The 24,580-nt window shown below is 40.5% G+C and overlaps 1 protein-coding gene across 2 annotated transcripts; it reads left to right on the top strand.

The window, feature by feature from the left end:
- The first annotated feature begins 209 nt into the window (after positions 1–209).
- Positions 210–10,936, top strand: fut9a (fucosyltransferase 9a). 2 transcript variants are annotated; one of them, XM_014126197.3, is made up of 3 exons: positions 210–867; positions 4,282–4,483; positions 5,631–10,936. In XM_014126197.3, exon 3 carries the CDS (start codon positions 5,639–5,641, stop codon positions 6,725–6,727), a length of 1,089 nt encoding a protein of 362 aa, XP_013981672.1. In that variant the 5' UTR covers positions 210–867; positions 4,282–4,483; positions 5,631–5,638; the 3' UTR covers positions 6,728–10,936. The 2 variants fall into 2 exon arrangements, with proteins under 2 accessions (XP_013981672.1, XP_013981673.1); XM_014126198.3 differs by having other exon boundaries at positions 4,282–10,936.
- Positions 10,937–24,580: the final 13,644 nt, after the last annotated feature.

The raw sequence follows: 24,580 nt of genomic DNA on the forward strand, positions 1-24,580 counted from the left end.
TTAAATACAGGACAGTTAACAAAAGGGGCAAACATTGTCATATTAAAATTACCAACCTGGGTTGCGTCCTACGAATCAGCCTCAACATTGTCTCTTGTAATGCGCATTGTAGGCTACTGTATCTCCGAGCAATTTAGATAGGGGATTATTCAAATAGGCTATCAAGTAAACTTTAATTGATCACGAATCTTGTCAATTTAATGAGTATGGGTTTACATATAGGTTATGCCTATGTTATAGGCTACATGTCATTTTAATAATTTACTTGGAAAACCACGTCACCTGCGAACAAATAATTGTATGAGCAGCGTCAATATTGCACATGCATTCCTAATTGAAAGATGGGGAACGTATGATACACATTACATTTATTCAATCATGCATTTTTTGAACGCATGCCCAATTGATATAATCTCTGCTAGGCTACCTACATTCGGTTTCACGAATACACTTTCAGCCTATATCTGCATTGTCGGTAAATAGGGGCAAGGTAGCGCATGGGCAGCCAGTGAGGAATTATTCCACATCGCATCACATGCCTTACATGGCGTCCTTATATTTAACGAAACGATGCATTTGCTCAAATTTAGTGAATTGAGAATAACAGTCATTTTCGAATTCTGGTAACCTTCTCAGTTAGGTCGCATGCGAGGGTGATTTTATATAGCCTCCCTACATTGCTAGTTCGCGGAAACGATATGGGTTTCGGCTCCTATGAATCCTGGCCAATTCCTGCAAATATTGCCATCAGCGCAAATATTTATTTACATCCTTAACGTTTTCGGCATGTAGGACTGTATGTATGAGGGAACGACCCGGAAAAGCAATGGGAAGATATGCATATTTTAATACACGCTTGTCGAGATGGTGAGTAAAATTGATTTTTCTCCGCACCGTGTCAAAGCAGTGGTACCTCGTTTCGCAAGCCAAGCTGTGCTAGCTAATTATAAATAAAACATCAAGAAGAATCTGAAGGAAATGCGTATATCTCATCATTCAAGTCACAATTTTTGCATTAAGAAAAATACACATTTGTATTAAGGTCATTGACGTTATAGGCATTTGTCTTCGATGATTTGCCCCCTATGAATGACGATAAGGAGTAGCCTATGTTTACACGCCTGTCAGTGTTCTCAAAGATGCTTATATATGGCCCACATGATTTGAAGCTCTGTTGGTGCGTAAAAGGGCGTTTGTTAACCAGAGGGAATAGGGCTACAATAATATAAGGCGACATTTTTGACCAATAGATTTTATTTTAAACACACCAACTACAATGCTGCTTAATGAGGAATGACACTCATTGCAAGTGTGTTTAGGCTACAACTAGTTTTTAAATGACCTTCAGTTGCACCGGTTGAAAATGAATTCTTACTTTGGATACTGCTCGTTTCAACCTTTCGCCAGTGTAGCCAAACCAAACGAGAAATACAGGAAAATTATTATAATAGCCAGTCTGCAAATGGACCTGTTTTATTCCGCCCTCGGATGAAGCCAATAGCCTACACAAGACCATTGCACCCCCACCCCCCAGTTGTCATACTAGTTTGAAAAAACAATTTGATCCCTGCATAAACTTATACATTTACCAAATGAAAATAAGCGCAATGAGCCTTAGCAATTTATCTATATAATTTATTTATTTGACTTTAGTTTTGATCACCATGGAGACCTAACAATGCCAGCTGTGAATGAAGAACTATTATTCTAAAAGTCTCACCCTCACAGTTTGTCTGCTTCCATTCAACCTTCATCATTATCATTGGAATTCAGTCCTATTTTGCATGCTATAGCTTCCCCTTAAATTCAACTTAATACATTTCAACCTTTTAAGCACAACGTATCACTCTAATACTTACAGAAAGTGGATTCCTGTCATGTAAGAGGATTTGGTGTACATGAAAATGCATTGATACTATAAGCCTTTAAAAGGAGGTGCATTTGTCTACCCTAGTCCATTAGTGGCTGATGAACATAGCTCTCTTAACCACTGCTCAGTCACAAATGCCTATCTGTATAGAAAAATAAAGTGCTGCCATAAAGACTCTGGAAATTGGAAAGTTACTGGTTTAACTAGAATCATTTCTTTATAACTGTTTCAAGAAAATATGGAATACATGAAAAGAGTAGTCTAATTCTACACAGGCATTATTTGATTTGCATATTTATTTTCTTATGCAACATGCAGGTCACAGGTGTGTGTTCAATTTACAAGAGCTTGGAACATTATGTGTTCACTCAGCCTTAAGATGGCAGCATTCTCATATGCATGCTATTGATGTGTATGACATGTCACATGGATATTTGAATACTGTATTTTTCTGACACTGATTCAATTAATGTGTAGTGGAGGAGTAGGTGCTTAATTGAACTACCAATATGCATGTGTGATGAGCATTCTTGCCTAAGACCTGACGAATTGTGTTAGCTCCCAGAATGTATACCTAGGGCCTAGGCTTTAACTCAATAGGTTAACACTGAGATTAATCAAGTTCAGTATCAGGCCAGTCAAACATGTAAAGTAGTATCACCAAGTTATTCCAGTGGTGCAAGTCTACCCTGATTTGTTGATATTGTCTTTTTAAAGCTAGAATCCTTAACAAAGCAGATACCCCGCCTCTGTTTTGATGAAAACCCATTTACTTGTTCCACATTTTGTTATGTTACAGCCTTATTCTAAAATGGATTGAATAAAATAAAATAAATTCTGAAATCTACACACAATACCCCATAATGACAAAGTGTAACCGATGTGAAATAGTGTAACCCATGTGAAATGGCTAGCTAGTTAGCGGTGGTGCGCGCTAATAGCGTTTTAATCGGTGGCGTCACTCGCTCTGAGACCTTGAAGTATTTGTTCCCCTTGCTCTGCAAGGGCCGTCAGCAACACTCCACCAATCAGGCCTTTATAGTAGTGTGGCCAGAGGGAAGCCACTCCTTAGTAAAAGGCACATGACAGCCCGCTTGGAGTTTGCCAAAAGGCACCTAAAGACTCTCGGACCATGAGAAACATGACTCTCTGGTCTGATGAAACCAAGATTGAACTGACAAATGTCACGTCTGGAGGAAACCTGGCACCATCCCTATGGTGAAGCATGGTGGTGGCAGCATCATGCTGTGGGGATGTCTTTCAGTGGCAGGGACTGGGAGACTAGTCAGGATGGAGGCAAAGATGAATGGAGGAAAGTTCAGAGTTCCTTGATGAAAACCTGCTCCAGAGCACTCAGGACCTGGGCACTCAGGACCTACTGGGGTGAAGGTTAACCTTCCAACAGGACAACAACCCTAAGCACACAGCCAAGACAACACAGGAGTCGCTTCGGGACAAGTCTCTGAATGTCCTTGAGGGGCCGAGCCAGAGCCCGGACTTGAACCCGATCGAACATCTCTGGAGAGACCTGACAATTGCTGTGCAGGAACGCTACCCATCCAACCTGACAGAGCTTGAGAGGATCTGCAGATAAGAATGGGAGAAACTCCCCAAATACAGTTGTGCGAAGAAAATTCAAGGCTGTAATCGCTGCAAAAGGTTCTTCAACAAAGTACTGAGTAAAAAGAGTTTTTGCTTTTCATTATGGGGTATTGTGCTTAGATTGATGAGGGAAAAAAACAATGTAATATATTTTAGAATAAGGCTGTAACCTAACAAAATGTGGAAAAAGTCAAGGGGTCTGAATATTTTCTGAAGGCACTGAAACTGTTTCAGTTTTAACTATGTTTTGAGGCTATACAGTGTTTTTTTTTACATTGACATTGTTTTCCTACATTGGTGTAAACAAGCTTATATTTTAGGTTCTGATGGGGTATGACAGTTGAACTAAGATGATGAGGCATATATAAGTTCAATATTCTTTAAGAATCAATGAATATATATATAATTAATTTACAAGTCCAAAAATGGATGTAGCAATTAAATATTTGCACTTTAAATGGGCAATCTGTGATTGCTACAAAAACAAGCTTGTATTTGTAGCAACACACATTGCCCCTTTAAAGCTAGGATACTTAGTTGCTACATCCATTTTTGTACTTATAAATGAATGATCTACCCATTAATTCTTGAAGAATATATGATGTATACATGCCTCATCAGCTTAGTTCAACTGTCATACCTCATCAGAACCTAAAATATAAGCTTGTTTTACTCTGTTTGTAAACAATGTGATTGTAAACAAACACTGTATAGCCTCAAAACATGGTTACAACTGAAACAGTTAGGGTGCCTTTCGGATACTCCCTTTTAACAACTATTGTAACCTCACTTGTTCTATTTTTCTTAAGGATACATCAATGAGATGACCTGGGAACTCAACATCAGACCAAAATCACTAGATGTCTAAGGACCTTATTCCAACTGTGTGCAGCAACACCTCATTCAAACACTACTTCAAACACTACTACTGAGCCAATGTAGAACCTGCCCCTTCAGAATTCCATGACTTTTTTCCTTGCCTGGATTTCAGCACAAAGTCAAATCTACCAGGTGTGGAATAGTTATTTTTTTCTTTGATAATTTTGAACTAATAGTAAAATGATATAATGCAGATTCAATGTTACATGACCTTTTAGATATGTAATTCTCAGTGCAAATGTGAATTATAAGACTGCTAGGGAGAGACAATGTTTTTTTACCAATCGCAAACTAGCCCAACCCACTGGGCACAGATGTCAGTTCGATGTCTAATGTTGATTATCATTTGGTTGAGATGTCAACTAATGTGAATTCAATGTGAAATCAACCAAACATTTCACCATGTCATTGGATTTAGGTTAAAGGTTGGGTGAAAAAGACAAAATTCCCCTACATTGATTACTTTTTGTAAATCCAATCAGTTTTTCATGTTGATTCAACATCATCAGATACATTTTTTTTGATGAAATGGCGTGGAAACAACGTTAATGCAACCAATTTTTGCCCAGTGGGAAGCACTGTACTTTAAAAAGCTTCCACGTCTTGCTGTCTTTATTCAAACCACGCTGCACGACATGGTGCAAGTTAAGAAAGTGCAAGTTAAGAAAGAGGGCAGTTAGTAGTATTTGTGGACGTGGTCTCTCCACTTTGACAGAGAAGTTTGGACTTGAGGTATGTAAGACAGCTGCTCCTCACAATCATTTGAGAAGATATTATAAATCATCACCGTACTCGGTTCACAGCAGAGCAGACTTTCATAGGCCCTGTACCTTTTGCACCATAGTTTGTTTATATCCATTGGTTATTGCAGGTTGTGGAAAGGCACACTTGATTTACCTTGCCTAGCGAAGATTCACATTTGGAACCATTCTATCGGTCCCTAGTTGAATCTCTGCCTACTCTGCAATCCGGGCAAGCTAATCTAGTGTGCCTGTTCACAAATCGCCTCAACACACTTCTCACACTGCACGAGCCACAACAAAAATGTTTGCCAAACAGTTCATTGACCGTGACAAGAGAACGTAAAAGCCATTATTTAACGTTGTTGGCCCTCTCATACTGTATAAGGCAAGGACAGACACTTACAAACAATCTCAAACTTTTGTCATCATGCCTCTCTTCCTCTTATTCACTGGAAAGAGTAATTCTGATTAAATAAGGAGTTCACAGATTTATTGAGTTTGTTTTTTTGTGTTTTTTTTTTAACGTGTCTTTATAGGACAGAGTATGCCATCTGCACCTTTCCACAGAATTCTACGACCCCTTCTACTTGGCACCTTCCTACTGGGCTGTTTTGTGACTCTGTTTTTGATGTACTTTAAACCATCCACTAGCTGGCTATCAGGTCCTGTAGAGTCAACAGCATCCACTATCCGAGTTAAAAACCTCTTCTCCGCCAAGAGTGACAAAAACTTGACCACTGTACTCGTCTGGCTCTGGCCCTTTGGACAGACCTATGACCTGGGTGTCTGCAGCTCTCTGTTCAACATTGAAGGCTGTTTCATCACAGCAGATCGGAACCTATATAATAAGTCAGATGGGGTCGTCATACATCACAGGGATATCTGTACTGATCTCTCCAACCTGCCCCCCCTTCAGCGTCCCTCCTTCCAAAAGTGGATATGGATGAATCTAGAGTCACCGTCTCACTCCTCTCAGCTGCCCGGTATCGAAAACCTGTTCAATTTAACTCTGAACTATCGCCAGGATGCTGATATCGAAGTGCCTTATGGGTCGATCGTGACGGCCCAAGGGGACGAGGATTTTGTGCCTCCGAGCAAAAGCAAATTGATCTGCTGGATTGTCAGCAACTGGAACCCGGATCATGTGCGAGTGAAGTACTACAACGAGCTATACAAACACATTGAGGTTCGCGCTTACGGACAAGCCTTTGGGGAGTACATTGCGGATCAAGACTACTTTCCTACCATCGCCAGTTGTAAATTCTACTTGGCATTTGAGAACTCAATTCACAAAGACTACATCACAGAGAAACTGTATAACCCACTCTCTGTAGGGACGGTGCCTGTGGTTTTAGGCCCGCCAAGACAGAACTATGAGAACTTTGTCCAGGGGGATGCTTTTATCCATGTGGATGACTTCACCTCTCCCAAAGAGTTGGCTGACTATCTCCTGCTCTTGGACAAAAATGAGGAAATGTACCTCAGGTACTTTGAGTGGCGACGGCACTTTAAGGTGAAAAAGGCATACTTCTGGGCCGAACACACATGCGTCGCTTGTGATTATCTCAGAAGGCACAAAGAGTACAAGGCATTCAATAACCTCGATAAATGGTATTGGGGTGGAACGCCTTGAAGGCCCAAGAAATTGTTGTTTTGCTGTTGGAGGCATTGCTTGAAAAATATTTTCAGTCATGGACAATGCTTCAACATGTTTTTCTCAGTGGTTACAGGGGCCCAAATTAGCCATTCCCTTTTTTTTATTTTGTTACCAGCCAGATTGCTCAGCCTTACTTTGCCTATTGCATTTTCATTCAATCATGTATTTGTATTTATGTTGTAGTCATTTGCAATGCATTTAATATTTGTTTTATAAAGTAACACTTTTATATTTAATCTCTGAACGTGACCACATTTGCTGCTATCTGTTTTTTTAATGATGTACTGTAACTGTATCCCACCTCATAAGGTGGGAATCAAGCTGACATGCCACATCTTTCATCTGGCAGTATACACAATATTGTGGTGTTGAAAAAGTAGTTTTTGTAATTGTAACCAGTATTTTATTTTTTTTGTGGAATGTTCATGTTAAATTTGTTGTCCTCAGGGCACAAATGAAAAGAAGTCACAGGTCTCAATGGGCTCCCAAGATGAAATGAAAGTTAAATAAAATAATAATAAAAAAATATATACAATAAATAATTGAAGAAATAGTTGTTTAAATTAAAATATGTATGTGCTATTTATTGAATTGAGACATTGTATGATAAAATACCATCTACAATTTGTGATACAGTCATCTATGCAGTGTTTACTGAACTTCAAATGTAAAAGTAGTTCAGTTTTGTTATCTACTGTATATTGTACATGTGTGTGTTTTTGAGAAATCACCCTCAATTTATTTTTGCAAGGTTGCATTTGCAAAACAAATGGACACTCTTCTTTGATCATGTATGTACAGTAACACATTGTAGAAAGAAGGAAAGATAACAAAAAAATACTGACAAAGTGTGTCAGGGGAGAATAGTGAACTTATTATGCTAATAGTGGTTTCCTAGTGGGCATTATCACATTAAATGCATTGCAGTTCTTTAAAATGCCCCAAGCTCAGTTTTCATTCCATGCTGTGTAAATGCTAATTTTGTCTACATTTTCTCCACTGAACAATGCATCTAAACAGCTCTCAGCATGATGGTTGAATCGGTAACACTTTATTTGAACTGTACATAATAAGAGTCATAATATAACAAACATTTCTGAAATAGTTATAACAAGTGTTATGACAACAGTTAATGTCACTTGCAATTTCTAGCTGTTGACACATGTCAAGACTACATAAATGTGTCATAACCATGAGAAATGTTGTGACAGTTTTTCCTAAAGGGTAACACTACCTTAATGAAGTAAAATATTCATAATTTCATTAGTATAATATTGTCATCACATTATCCTACCAGCCACTAACTCTTCATTACATTTTTTCTATAATCTATGATATTGGCCTATTACATTTAGCACCATTTAGCACTTTCTTCAAGTCTAAGCACTTCACATTTCCAGTAAAAGCTCTCCGACCTCATCCACCTGCAATGTGTAACACCCACCTGGATCATGCACAGCAGCGGTAGAGAGATAAGACGTGAATGTGCCAACTGGAATTAGGGTATGATTAGGTGCTAGGATATAAAGCGGAGTAATGATCACTTTTCTGTAACTGCAGATACCTTACATAATTATGTCATAATTCACCAAAATAAACAACAGGAGTGTCATTTTATTTTATTTTTTACACTTCTGTTTATGACACAATGCCAGGTTACCTACACTACAGCTAACCATTTTAGCCTTGATGAGTAAGTGACAAACTTATGTTAATAATACCTGTCAGTATGTCATGTTTACGACAATATTATGATGCTGGTATGTTGTAGCTGCAGTTCAAATACAGTGTAGGAACACTTTCTTTGAAGGTTGAATACATGAAGCATTCTTATCTGCATATATAAACTATTCTTATCACATCCATGAAATCAGTAACATCATGAAGACCTTAAGAGTGCATTCAATAAGCATACTGTAATATTATTTGTCATTAGTGACGTTATTGAATAGTTTAAATGTGAAAATAAAAGTCCTATGAACCAACAGATTTTGGGCAGAACACAAAAAAAAATGTATTCCTTTATGTTACTTTATTGGTTTTGAAATACTGTTTATTTTTTTTACTATTTCCATTTTGTATATCACTATGCATGTTGTGTTATCATTGATACTTTTAGTTGACTTTTAAATTAATTTCCAAAATGTATAGCCAGATAGATTCACACAATCTATAGATTGTATGAAGACTTGTCACAATGACCTTCAAAGATATGAACCTCTGAGTTACAGACTGACCGGTCAATTGAATGGGCAATATAACTTCTGTAGACTACATTTTTAATTAATTTTATTTAACCTTTATTTAAATCAAACATAACTGTTGCTTACATGTTCTAAATATACAGCAGATATTTATAGTATCTGGCTATATGGTTGGAAAACACATGTAACATGCAATCAATGTTAATTAAGGTAATAATAATACATGTTTGATCAGCTGAATTTAAAAGTTAAGGACATTTCAGTGTTCCGAACTACCTCCATTCCTGATATTTTCGTATCTCTGTGTTCCTACTGTAGATGCTTTATGAATGAATACACTATGAAGGTCTTTATAAATGTTACTTACACCTTCATGGATGTGTTATGAATGTATTATTATGTTGTTGTGAATGCTTTATGTATCAGTAACGAACATCCCTGTGCTTGCCTAGCTGTGCCACTTCCACCTGCTCCAGCACACACCGAGACCATAACCTTGGACCTCTGCCTCGCGAACACACGTGCTCGCCCTCTTGAAACACATTTAACTAGCTGCGCCACCGAAAAGGTACCAATGCAATGGTGCAGGTGGTGGTTTCAAGCTCGATTCAGTCCGTGTTGCGGAGGAGCGCGGTATAGAGCGATTGAAATTGAAAGGCAATTTTCCGATTGAGCCAACATATGCAACATTTGCCTTGAATGCAGTCTCCGCAAACACGGGAACATTGCCTTTAAATTTTAATCGCCCTATACCGGGGATATTCCGCTATACGGATTGATTCAAAACCTTTGTTTAACCAATTCAGTTCGGTTATATATGTAACCTTCAAAGAAAGTAACCTAAAGAGTTGCTGTTGAATCTAAAAGCAAAACGTATGTAAGACTTTCAAAATATATTTTATGCAAGATTAGTTTATACCTGGTGAAAATACTAAGCTTTCAGGTTGTTTTCATTTTGTTGTATTTACTGTGAGTGGGACCATTAGTGTAAAGAGGATGATTATAAATATTTGTTATATAGACAATAAAAAAATAAATTTGTCTATGTGTATAACTTGAAATTGAAAGGTTATTTTAATAAGGTGGTGTAAGGGACAAGGACACAACATGAAGCATATCGTCCGTGTGCAGCGGGCAGCCGCCCTATAGCCTCTGACCACAGAACATTGGCCGTCATTTTCTTTCCAAACGATTCTTCATGTTGAAACGTCAACTTTCGTTGACACCCAGAAGATCTACTGCACACGACCGACATTCGTAATGATGTGTCCCATCCTCAAAACTAGTCCACTGACATGTAGACAAGTGGAATTCTGTAACTTTCTTTTTTTAAAACATCCCATAGCTCTACCATTAATTAAATAATGTAGAAAGATTTTAGAAAGCAGTTCAACAGTCTTGATTGATTGGAATTTTTTTCTCCCACTGTTCCAGGCTGTGATTGATTGATACTGCCGTGACATAGCCTAGTTCCAAATACTGAATCAGACCAGTGCCAGCGGTGCATTATAGCCTGCCGCCAGTCAAGGGAGAGCTGCACAGACCATAGCTAAGTCAATCAGTCTACCTACTGTAGCTAATATTGTGGGCAGCTGTAATATCTAGGCTAACCTTGGTTGGACTGTATTTATACTCACACTAAGTTAGCTAGATACCAATGGACTAGCTAAGCTTTGATAACAAATTGCTAACACTAATTCTCACCAGCTATTAATGCACAAAGTGAGTAGTGTCCGGTGAGTAGGCCAACTCTGCTTTGACAACAACAGCTAGCTAGTTCATTAATTTGCTGAGGTAGGTAATAATACCTATCTTGCTAGTGTCGTGTCTTTGGCTATGCCGGATTAAGTGATATGACATGCTATTCTATAAAATCCTTTCTCTGTAATTAATATTACCTGATTAAGCTAATCATGTAAATGTAATTAACTAGAAAGTCGGGGCACCACGAAAGAGTGTTTATAGAGCTGTTATCTTCCGAATAAACTCTTAAAGACCTAGTAATATTTTACATCAATAGCAGTCAATATTAATCGTCATCTTATTTCAGTCTCATCTGAAAGTTGTAAATTCTTGGTTATCTTCACGAACCCTGGCTAACACGTTGAATCAGCAATACAAACTTTGGTTTAATTATTTATTTACTAAATACCTAAATAATCACACAGAATTACATATAAACAGAATGCAAATTATGTCATACAGAAAACGTCCCTGGTGGACAGAGCCGACATGACGGCTGGTTACACAAAGGAAAGGGGGTTGGGCTAGAATGAAAGCGCGGGAGGACTGAAGAACAAAGGGAGAAGCTATGCTATCGTAAATCCTGAATCTTATGCATTCTAAATAACCGCCCATTTGGAAAAGGAAAATACAATAAATATTTACTCTGAGCTGCGCCTCAATAGGTTGGTTGTAGATGCTGGCCGTGTTGACCAACAGAGATCTTCCTGTCCTCGGAAGAATGTCTCTTGTGGTAAACTGGATACTTGGCAGTGTCGTGTTGTTTGTTAGAAGAGATCCTTTGTCTGTCCTTTCCTAGCCCACGTTTACAGCGGCCGCTGCTAACTCAACGGCTAGGAGGTATCAATTCTGTAGTGAATAAGAGTTCAAAGTTCATACCATTCGCAACCAAAGCTCACGCTGAGGTTAGCTTAGTTCTGTAGTTGACATGTTAGTCCTTTTAACGTGGAACCGTCGTCCTCAGAACAGCTTATTATCTGAATCCTTCTGACATCGGACCGTCGCCCTAATGTACCCGGAACAGCAAGTTATTCGCCCTTTTAATGCAGAGGCTGCAGGCCTCGCGTACTCGGAACCGGAGGTTACATTTCGTCAAGGGCTTATATAGTGGAGGGAGAGAAGGGTGTGTTTCATAGTTTATAACCAATGTCTCTTCACAGGGGCGGGCCACTGATTGAGCAGAGCTCTAACCTTATGAAAACCCAATTCTCTCATTTGGAAGCTAAGATTACATTTAATCTTTTCACAAATAGTTTCATATTTAAACATTTAAATTGCACAACAATTCCATGTGAATCTGATAACTAGAATGTGTAGACTTTCCACGATACAGTTTATGTCGTCCTATCATTAATAAGAATGTCTCAGATGACAACCGAACTGACATCATATTCATTAAGTACCAACGCATATTTTCAACTGGTTGGATTACCGAAATATGGTTCCTTTCCCCCCACCTTTTGATGTTCCCCGACTCTCTATGTTTAACAAAGGCTTTTCAAGAGTCCTTCAGTAGAGTCAAGAGAGGAAAGGGAGAAAGGTATTTATGGCGGGTCATAACCTTACCCACAGGCCAACATCATGACAGTAGTCTAAAAAACAGCAGCACATAGCCTATTAGGGTCAGCAAACCATAACATTTTTACAGCCACAGCCAAAGATTTTAGTTAATAAAAAGCTTGCCTTCAGCTCAGCAACTGGCATTGTCTTGCTTTGATATTCTGGCTATGTCAACTAATCATATTCTCAAATGATGAAATAAAATGCATTCAATCAAGACCGTCAAATGGCATTCTAAACACTTTTGAATAATGTGTATATATTTGTAATGTTTCAGTCTCTTTTTAACTTTCAAGTGTTGCCAGCTTTGAATAATGATTTGTACTTCAAAGCAGCTTATGAATGAGGGGGAAAGAAAAGAGACACTTATACCGGAGAGCCAGCGTTGAAGACAACAGTAATACTGTTTTGGAAAGGCCGTTTTTCTTCAAGTGAGGCAATTATACAAAAGAGAATGCAGACAGTTTTTGGATTAGATGCTAATCCTGTTGACATGACTTAATTTCAACCATCCTGTTGAAATTTTGCAGAGATATATAACTTTTATTCACGCATAAATGTATGACTCATTGGCTGTCTCAAATGGAGCTATTGTGAGTTCATGAACTGTCCCAAACTGTCCCAGAATATGACTATGAAACTTCCAGGTAGGGTTTCATATTGTACAGTTTCACTTCATGTATGAAACAGAGGTTTCTTGTTAAATGTGATCTGTTGCAACAGGTTTGTTCTCTTGTTGTCTGAACTCTCTTTGTTCTTTGCACAAACATGTCAATTCTCTTTTCTGTGAGTAAGTACATTAGGAGAGTGTCTTACGATGTGTTTTTTATTCAAGTTGGTGCAAAGATGGTGTCAATGGACATTATCTCTGCATGAAGTGCATTCTTCATGTTTTGCTGAATCTTAATTGAACAATGACTTTTCTGCCAGTTTACTGAAAGAGATGTTGAATCGATCATTGTAAGGTTTTTGCCAAATCATTGTATTTTGCCAATGTGTATAACTGTAGATGTCTGGTATTGTCAAGAAAATAAAGAAATGTATAAAAAAGCATACGTTTTAGGGTTAGTATACATATCCATATAGATTGGAAGACACAATGTCCCGATTTACTAAGTTTAATCTTCATAAGGTTTCAATAAGAAACATAAGGCTCTATTCAGTCTGTATCTTTGAAGCTGGTTCCGACTGACATTTTCGCTTATAAATTGATCTGTGGTTACCGTAGATCGAAATGGCTTGCATTGAGCGATAGCCCTGGTTCACACGGACACAGTAGTACTGTAATTTGTCTGAGCTTGTGTGACATAGGATGTGAAATGTGAAACCACTTCAAGTTGGGGATGTCCCTTCTACCATTTCATTCAGTCTTCCGACTGTCCATCAAGTCCTGGCTGAACCCTAAATTACAGCCAGGGACAAAGCACATGCCTGCAATCGTTACATCATAGCGCAACAGTAGATAGTTGTTTCAAACAAAAAATATGTTCTTTTTGTCATAGATGGACAATATTAATATGAGATGAAAAGCTAGTTCAGGGAGCCAAGCTAGAGCTCTGTGAGACGTTTACAGCGATGGGGGCAGACGTTTTGATCAAGAGAGGCCTTTAGAAAATATGCAAATTTTCTCTAGCACTAAACATACAAATATGTATTTTACAGTTATAAGGTCAAATGTTAGTTTTATAATTTGATTATGCTATATGTAGCCATTTAAATTATTATCCAAAATTATTCCAACCAATACAATGTGATATACAGCACCAGTCAAACGTTTGGACACACCTACTCATTCAAGGGTTTTTCTTTATTTTTTACTATTTTCTACATTGTAGAATAATAGTGAAGACAAACACTATGAAATAACACATATGGAATGATGTAGTAACCAAAAAAGTGTAAACAAATCAAAACATATTTTATATTTGAGATTCTTCAAAGTAGCCAACCTTTGCACCTTCTTGGCATTCTCTTAACCAGCTTCATGAGGTAGGTCACCTGGAATGAATTTCAATTAACTTGTTATGGATAGGGGGCAGTAATTTCACGGCCGGATAAAAAACGTACCCGATTTAATCTGGTTATTACTCCTGCCCAGAAACTAGAATATGCATATAATTAGTAGCTTTGGATAGAAAACACTCCAAAGTTTCTAAAATTGTTTGAATGGTGTCTGTGAGTATAACAGAACTCAAATCGCAGGCCAAAACCTGAGAAGATTCCAAACAGGAAGTACCCTGTCTGACCATTTCTTGGCCTTCTTTGTCATCTCTATCCAAAACAAAGGATCTCTGCTGTAACGTGACATTTTCTAAGGCTCCCATAGGCTCCCATCTGTCAGGTACACAGACTAACTAAACAGAAAATAACTACCCACAAACACAGGTGGAAAAAAACCCTACTTAAGTATGATCTCCAATTAGACACAACGAGGATCAGCTGCCTCTAATTGGAGATCATCCCAAAAAACAACAACATAGAAATAGAAAACTAGAACTAAACATAGATATAGAAAACATAGAAAAACACAAAACATCTATCATAGAAAATAACATCTTACATTTACATTACATTTAACCTCTATTTAACCCCGTGGTGCACTCCATCAACAGCAGGTGCATTTCAAGAGCGGCAAATTTGAATCCAAATAAATGTCAAAATTCAAATTTTTCAAACATACAACTATTTTACACCCTTTGAAAGATAAACATCTCCTTAATCTAACCACGTTTTACGATTTCAAAAAGGTTTTACGGCGAAAGCATACATTTAGAGTATGTTAGGACAGTACATTTACAAGAGTTGTGTGTAATGTTTTGTCAATTCAAAGACAGGGTCACCAAAACCATAAAACCAGCTAAAATGATGCACTAACCTTTTACAATCTCCATCAGATGACACTCCTAGGACATTATGTTAGACAATGCATGCATTTTTAGTTCTATCAAGTTCATATTTATATCCAAAAACAGCGTTTTACTATGGCATTGATGTTGAGGAAATCGTTTCCCTCCAATAACCGGCAGTCAAGTAAGCACCACAAATTAAATAATTAAAATTAGAAAACATTGGTAAAATATTATATTGTCATTTAAAGAATTATAGATTTACATCTCTTGAACGCAATCAACTTGCCAGATTTAAAAATAACCTTACTGGGAAATCACACTTTGCAATAATCTGAGCACTGCGCCCAGAAAAATACGCGTTGCGATACAGACTAGCCGTCATGTTGGGGAGATCTAAAATCGAAAATACTATGTAAATAATCCATTACCTTTGATTCTCTTCATCAGATGTCACTTCCAGGTATCACGGGTCCATAACGAATGTAGTTTTGTTCAAAAAAGCTCATCATTTATGTCCAAAAATCTCCGTCTTGTTAGCACATGATCTAAGCCCGCCGGACTTCACTTCATGAACGAGGGGGAAAAATATATTTACGTTCGTTCAAACATGTCAAACGTTGTATAGCATAAATCATTAGGGCCTTTTTTAACCAGAACATGAATAATATTCAAGGTGGACGAATGCATTCTCTTTTATAACGTATTGGAACGAGGGTACCCAACATGAACTCGCGCGCCAGGTGTCTAATGGGCCATCATCGTTCCATGGCTCTTGTTCGGTCAGATCTCCCTCCAGAAGACTCAAAACACTTTGTAAAGGCTGGTGACATCTAGTGGAAGCAATAGGAAGTGCCAAAATATTCCTCAGCCCCTGTGTTTTTCAATGGCATAGGTTTAAAGGTAATACAACACATCAGGTATCCACTTCCTGTCAGAAAATGTCTCAGGGTTTTGCCTGCCAAATGAGTTCTGTTATACTCACAGACACCATTCAAACAGTTTTATAAACTTTAGGGTGTTTTCTATCCATATATAATAAGTATATGCATATTCTAGTTACTGGGTAGGATTAGTAACCAGATTAAATCGGGTACATTTTTTTATCCAGCCGTGCAAATACTGCCCCCTAGCCCTAACAGAGATTAAGTCATTTAGCAGACGCTCTTATCCAGAGCGACTTACAAATTGGTGCATTCACCTTATGATATCCAGTGGAACAACCACTTTACAATAGTGCATCTAAATCTTTTAAGGGGGGGGGGGTTAGAAGGATTACTTTATCCTATCCTAGGTATTCCTTAAAGAGGTGGGGTTTCAGGTGTCTCCGGAAGGTGGTGATTGACTCCGCTGTCCTGGCGTCGTGAGGGAGCTTGTTCCACCATTGGGGTGCCAGAGCAGCGAACAGTTTTGACTGGGCTGAGCGGGAACTGTGCTTCCTCAGAGGTAGGGGGGCCAGCAGGCCAGAGGTGGATGAACGCAGTGCCCTTGTTTGGGTGTAGGGCCTGATCAGAGCCTGAAGGTATGGAGGTGCCGTTCCCTTCACAGCTCCGTAGGCAATCACCATGGTCTTGTAGCGGATGCGAGCTTCAACTGGAAGCCAGTGGAGAGAGCGGAGGAGCGGGGTGACGTGAGAGAACTTGGGAAGGTTGAACACCAGACGGGCTGCGGCGTTCTGAATGAGTTGTAGGGGTTTAATGGCACAGGCAGGGAGCCCAGCCAACAGCGAGTTGCAGTAATCCAGACGGGAGATGACAAGTGCCTGGATTAGGACCTGCGCCGCTTCCTGTGTGAGGCAGGGTCGTACTCTGCGAAAGTTGTAGAGCATGAACCTACAGGATCGGGTCACCGCCTTGATGTTAGTGGAGAACGACAGGGTGTTGTCCAGGATCACGCCAAGGTTCTTAGCACTCTGGGAGGAGGACACAAGGGAGTTGTCAACCGTGATGGCGAGATCATGGAACGGGCAGTCCTTCCCCGGGAGGAAGAGCAGCTCCGTCTTGCCGAGGTTCAGCTTGAGGTGGTGATCCGTCATCCACACTGATATGTCTGACAGACATGCAGAGATGCGATTCGCCGCCTGGTTATCAGAAGGGGGAAAGGAGAAGATTAATTGTGTGTCGTCTGCATAGCAATGATAGGAGAGACCATGTGAGGATATGACAGAGCCAAGTGACTTGGTGTATAGCGAGAATAGGAGAGGGCCTAGAACAGAGCCCCGGGGGACACCAGTGGTGAGAGCGCATGGTGCGGAGACAGATTCTCGCCACGCCACCTGGTAGGAGCGACCTGTCAGGTAGGACGCAATCCAAGCGTGGGCCGCGCCGGAGATGCCCAACTCGGAGAGGAGGATCTGATGGTTCACAGTATCAAAGGCAGCAGATAGGTCTAGAAGGATGAGAGCAGAGGAGAGAGAGTTAGCTTTAGCAGTGCGGAGAGCCTCCGTGACACAGAGAAGAGCAGTCTCAGTTGAATGCCCAGTCTTGAAACCTGACTGATTAGGATCAAGAAGGTCATTCTGAGAGAGATAGCAGGAGAGCTGGCCAAGGACGGCACGTTCAAGAGTTTTGGAGAGAAAAGAAAGAAGGGATACTGGTCTGTAGTTGTTGACATCGGAGGGATCGAGTGTAGGTTTTTTCATAAGGGGTGCAACTCTCGCTCTCTTGAAGACAGAAGGGACGTAGCCAGCGGTCAAGGATGAGTTGATGAGCGAGGTGAGGTAGGGGAGAAGGTCTCCGGAAATGGTCTGGAGAAGAGAGGAGGGGATAGGGTCAAGTGGGCAGGTTGTTGGGCGGCCGGCCGTCACAAGACGCGAGATTTCATCTGGAGAGAGAGGGGAGAAAGAGGTCAAAGCACAGGGTAGAGCAGTGTGAGCAGGACCAGCGGTGTCGTTTGACTTAGCAAACGAGGATCGGATATCGTCAACCTTCTTTTCAAAATGGTTGACGAAGTCATCCGCAGAGAGGGAGGAGGGGGGGGGGGAGGGGGAGGAGGATTCAGGAGGGAGGAGAAGGTAGTAAAGAGCTTCCTAGGGTTAGAGGCAGATGCTTGGAATTTGGAGTGGTAGAAAGTGGCTTTAGCAGCAGAGACAGAAGAGGAGAATGTACAGAGGAGGGAGTGAAAGAATGCCAGGTCCGCAGGGAGGCGAGTTTTCCTCCAATTCCGCTCGGCTGCCCGGAGCCCTGTTCTGTGAGCTCGTAGTGAGTCGTCGAGCCACGGAGCAGGAGGAGAGGACCGAGCCGGCCTGGAGGATAGGGGACAGAGAAAATCAAAGGATGCAGAAAGGGAGGAGAGGAGGGTTGAGGAGGCAGAATCAGGAGATAGGTTGGAGAAGGTTTGAGCAGAGGGAAGAGATGATAGGATGGAAGAGGAGAGAGTAGCGGGAGAGAGAGAGCGAAGGTTGGGACGGCGCAATACCATCCGAGTAGGGGCAGAGTGAGAAGTGTTGGATGAGAGCAAGAGGGAAAAGGATACAAGGTAGTGGTCGGAGATTTGGAGGGGAGTTGCAATGAGATTAGTGGAAGAACAGCATCTAGTAAAGATGAGGTCAAGCGTATTGCCTGCCTTGTGAGTAGGGGGGGAAGGTGAGAGGGTGAGGTCAAAAGAGGAGAGGAGTGGAAAGAAGGAGGCAGAGAGGAATGAGTCAAAGGTAGACGTGGGGAGGTTAAAGTCACCCAGAACTGTGAGAGGTGAGCCATCCTCAGGAAAGGAACTTATCAAGGCGTCAAGCTCATTGATGAACTCTCCAAGGGAACCTGGAGGGCGATAAATGATAAGGATGTTAAGCTTGAAAGGGCTGGTAACTGTGACAGCATGGAATTCAAATGAGGAGATAGACAGATGGGTCAGGGGAGAATGAGAGAATGTCCACTTGGGAGAGATGAGGATTCCAGTGCCACCACCCCGCTGCCTCGATGCTCTAGGGGTATGCGAGAACACGTGGGCAGACGAAGAGAGAGCAGTAGGAGTAGCAGTGTTATCTGTGGTAATCCATGTTTCCGTCAGCGCCAGGAAGTCTAGGGACTGGAGGGTAGCATAGATATATATATATATAGATATATATATATAGACACTCAATCAGAGAGATGAACTCAGCCTTGTTGGCTGCAGACCGGCAGTTTCAGAGGCTGCCGGAGACCTGGAACTCCTCGTGGGTCGTGCGCGCTGGGACCACCAGGTTAGAGTGGCAGCGGCCACGCGGTGTGAAGCGTTTGTATGGCCTGTGCAGAGGGGAGAGAACAGGGATAGACAGACACATAGTTGACAAGCTACAGAAGTGTTGTTTCTTGTATTATTGTCTCTTGTGTCTTTAGAGAACTGTTTCACTTTGATATCCTTTTTCTTCTGTCCTGATTTTCTCTTTCTTTTCTTCTGTTAACCTCTCTGGGCTAGGCGGGACGAATTCGTCCCACCTACGTAACAGCCACTTGCAGCCTGTGGCGCGATTTTCAAAACCTTAAAAATCCTATTACTTCAATTTCTCAAACATATGACTATTTTACAGCTATTTAAAGACAAGACTCTCGTTAATCTAACCACACTGTCCGATTTCAAAAAGGCTTTACAACGAAAGCAAAACATTAGATTATGTCAGCAGAGTACCAAGCCAGAAATAATCAGACACCCATTTTTCAAGCCAGCATATAATGTCACCAAAACCCAGAAGACAGCTAAATGCAGCACTCACCTTTGATGATCTTCATCAGATGACAACCCTAGGACATTATGTTATACAATACATGCATGTTTTGTTCAATCAAGTTCATATTTATATCAAAAACCAGCTTTTTACATTAGCAAACTTCCGGGGAATTCGCTAACATTTTACTAAATTACTCACGATAAACGTTCACAAAAAGCATAACAATTATTTTAAGAATTATAGATACAGACCTCCTCTATGCACTTGATATGTCCGATTTTAAAATAGCTTTTTGGTGAAAGCACATTTTGCAATATTCTAAGTACATAGCCCATGCATCACGGGCTCGCTATTTAGACACCCGGCAAGTTTAGCACTCACCATAATCATATTTACTATTATAAAAGTTTGATTACCTTTTGTTGTCTTCGTCAGAATGCACACCCAGGACTGCTACTTCAATAACAAATGTTGGTTTGGTCCAAAATAATCCATCGTTATATCCGAATAGCGGCGTTTTGTTCGTGCGTTCCAGACACTATCCGAAATGGTAAAGAAGTGTCGCGCGCATGGCGCAATTCGTGACAATAAAATTCTAAATATTCCATTACCGTACTTCGAAGCATGTCAACCGCTGTGTAAAATCAATTTTTACGCCATTTTTCTCGTAGAAAAACGATAATATTCCGACAGGGAATCTCCTTTTCGGCAAACAGAGGAAAAAATCACAAAGGCGGGGGCGGTCGGGTCATGCGCATAAGCCCAGAGTCCCTTGATCGGCCACTTGAGAAAGGCGATAATGTGTTTCAGCCTGGGGCTGGAATGACGACATTCTGTTTTTTCCCGGGCTCTGAGCGCCTATGGACGACGTGGGAAGTGTCACGTTAGAGCAGAGATCCTTAGTAAAAGATAGAGATGGAAAAGAAGTTCAAGAAATGGTCAGACAGGCCACTTCCTGTAAAGGAATCTCTCAGGTTTTGACCTGCCATTTGAGTTCTGTTATACTCACAGACACCATTCAAACAGTTTTAGAAACTTTAGGGTGTTTTCTATCCATATGTAATAAGTATATGCATATTCTAGTTACTGGGTAGGAGTGGTAACCAGATGAAATCGGGTATGTTTTTTATCCAGCCGTGTCAATACTGCCCCCTAGCCCTAACAGGTTAACTAGATATTCTTTGTTGTTCTTCGTTAGCTTACTATGGTCAGGACGTGACAACACATCTCAACATCAAGTGTTCAGAGGAGACTGCGTGAATCAGGCCTTCATGGTCGAATTGCAGCAAAGAAACCACTACTAAAGGACACCAATGAGAAAAAGAGACTTGCTTGGGCCAAGAAACATGAGCAATGGACATTAGACCAGTGGTAATCTGTCCTTTGGTCTGATGAGTCCAAATTTGAGATTTTTGGTTCCAACCGCTGTGTCTTTGTGAGATGCAGAGTAGGTGAACGGATGATCTCCGCATGTGTGGTTCCCAACGTGAAGCACGGAGGAGGAGGTGTGATGGTGTGGGGGTGCTTTTCTTGTGACACTGTCTGTGATTTATTTAGAATTCAAGGTACACTTAACCAGCATGGCTACCACAGCATTCTGCAGCGATACGCCATCCCATCTGGTTTGCGCTTAGTGGGACTATCATTTGTTTTTCAACAGGACAGTGACCCAACACACCTCCAGACTGTGTAAGGGCTATTTGACCAAGAAGGAGAGTGATGGAGTGCTGCATCAGTTGACCTGGCCTCCACAATCACCCGACCTCAACCCAACTGAGATGGTTTGGGATGAGTTGAACAACAGAGTGAAGGAAAAGCAGCCAACAAGTGCTCAGCATATGTGGGAACTCCTTCAAGACTATTGGAAAAGCATTCCAATGTGAAGATTGTTGAGAGAATGCAGAGTGTGCAAAGCTGTCATCATGAAGTATATTTTGATTTGACAAATTCTTATTTACAATAACAGCCTACCCTGGACGACGCTGGGCCAATTGTGCGCTGTCCTGTGGGACTCCCAATCACTGCCAGATGTGATGCAGCCTGGATTCGAACCAGGGACTGTAGTGATGCCTCTTGCACTGAGACTGCTGCGCCACTCGGGAGCTAATGCTAACTGTTAAGGCTAACTGCCTTAATTTTGCCAGGAAGAGGAACTGCTGCCTTGGCACCAGCTAATGGGGATCCATAATAAATACAAATACAAACAGTGGACTAATAAAGAAAATACTAAAATACACTGAGTGTATGAAACATTAAGGACACCTGCTATTTCCATGACGTATAGACTAACCAGGTGAATCCAGGTGAAAGCTATGATCTCATATTGATAGTAAATCACTTGGTAATTCCACTTCAATCAGTGTAGATGATGGGGATGAGACAGATAAAATAATGGTTTTTAAGTATTGAGACATGGATTGTGTATGTGTGACATTCAGAGCGTGAATGGGCAAGACAAAATATTTAAGTGCCTTTGAACGGAGTATGGTAGTAGGTGCCAGGTGCAACATTTTGTGTCAAGAACTGCAACGCTGCTGGGTTTTTCAGGCTCAACAGTTTCCCGTGTGTATCAAGAATAGTCCACCACCCAAAGGAAATCCAGCCATCTTGCCACCACTGTGGCAAGCATTGGAGTCAACATGGGCCAGCATCCCAGTGGAACGCTTTCGACACCTTGTAGAGTCCATGCCCTGACAAATTGAGACTGTTCTGAGGGCAAAAGGGGTGTGCAACTCAATATTAGGAAGGTGTTCTTAATGTTTTGTACACTCAATGTATGTTTTTGTTGAGTAAAATATCCCTTTAATGTGAAATATTAGGTGTTCAACTGCATTTAGACTTTTTTGTAATTGTCTTTTGTCAAATTTGAATGGCGGCTACAGCTGTCATCTCCATTTCTGCATGCAGTAAATTGTGCCATCATGATCCACACTGGTATAAATAGCGGGCTAAATGCACTGATACATGATTGATGAGAGCAAGGGCCCAGTGTTATGATGGTAACACCTCAATCCTCTGACTGTTGTTAGTTACCCGAAATCCTCACTAGCACTCTGGCATTCACAGTCATCCCTTCTGACATGCAGAGTTGACACAGATTAATCCATTGCCTCAGTTGGGCACTGCGGGCCAAAGCCTAACTTGAGATAAGTATGCTCAATGTCAATGCGAGATTTGCATGAATCTTAAGTATGAAATACTGTAGTGTTCTAATTAATTATTCTGTGAAATTCTGAATAGAACCGTAACCCAGAATCCTAGACAATTGAATTTCAGTATTTCATCTGATTGTTCAGTCATTTTTGTCCAAGTTCGCGGACTTGGGGGTGGATTCTATCAGATCCGCGCTAGCGGTTGTTTTAGCGGTGTCGGAGGTGGAACTGCATTTGAACGGTCAAATTCACAAGCGGTTCCTTGCGTTAGCTCATGGCGGACACTGCCATTGGATGCAACGAAACCACACAACTTTAGAACCTGACAAATCCCATGCAGCCGCGTTACAATTTCAAACACTCAAATGTGTGATGTTCTATTGTCTACACCTCAATTAGACTAATAAACTATAAATCCCCCCCATCCAAATGGTGGTTCATTAGATTCGTAACTGGCTTGACTGGCGTATGACTACTACAGATGTACTTCCTCTGTTAGAAGGAAAGGTTGAGTCCAAACTATCAGTATATATTCCATGTGGTGCATGGTAGGAGAATGGTGTGTGAGCGTGGGTGGTCTCTGAAATAGAGAGAGTACACAAAAATGAAAAATACATAAGCAAGTAGGCAGCAGCCAAATAAATAGCATTAACAGCCACGACTTATTGCATGAGCATATAAAATACAACATCACTTGTAAGCTATAGTAAGGCTCTTACCGCTAGGTGAGAGTACATAACATGGCCACTAGGCACAACTCCATAAAGAAGTATACCAATTATGAACAGTAAGGTAACATGAGGGCCCTGCCATTTTAGCTATTAAACCTCTAAAAGTCTAGACCGATTGGGGAGGGGTTCTACTAAGCTAACATATGGAATTGTTTTGAGATGGCTATACCATAGATAATTTAGCTGTTTTGATTTAGAACTTTAGGACCTCTTTAGGTATCCCCAAAAAGTAAAAAAAAATGATTTGATAAAATATTGAACTTGGACTTTACTACTATAGCCCATGGAAACACATTGAATAACACATTCATAAATGGCAAAAAAGACAGTCAAAAATGTATCATATGGAATAAGGTTTTGAAGTGTCTGTCCTATATCTAGGAGATAAGCTCAGGAAATATATTTTTTAAATTCAACACAAACATTTGAATGAGTTACCTTCAGATGAGTCCCATGACACATGTGGGGTGTTGTAGAGCAAAACATAGAACACTACCGTGGTTTGTAAGCCAAACCGTTCAGACACTACCAATGTTTTTGTGAGAAGACCAATTTTTGGGATGTTTCATGGTCTGACAAATAACACTGTAGCTTGGCCGCCTTCCACCGCAGATGTGGAAGGCCGACATACTGTAGGGCGGATGTGGTGGATTGAGATGCAGGACATGCAAATTTTATATATTTTTTGCATGGTCTGATATCTCTATCTGAAACTGGTGGATTTACATGGGGATTTTTTTATTATGTTACTTAGATTGTAACCTTGTTAAGGTGTGTCAGTAGACTATTAAGGATTAATAACCAATAAAGTGCAGATTAGTGGCATAAAGCACTGTAATTACATACAAATAAAGGCACAGAATAATAAAACTGTAATTACCTAATACCCTAACAAGGTTACATACAGAAATATAATACAAAACAACAGGAATTACTCAAATGTTCACATAT

The sequence above is a fragment of the Salmo salar genome, chromosome 11, assembly GCF_965601325.2.
Source record: "Salmo salar chromosome 11, fSalSal1, whole genome shotgun sequence".
Classification (NCBI taxonomy): Eukaryota; Metazoa; Chordata; class Actinopteri; order Salmoniformes; family Salmonidae; genus Salmo; species Salmo salar.

Coding starts and splice junctions, on each gene's coding strand:
- fut9a (XM_014126198.3), top strand. CDS start 5,639: ATGCCATCTGCACCTTTCCACAGAATTCTACGACCCCTTCTACTTGGC.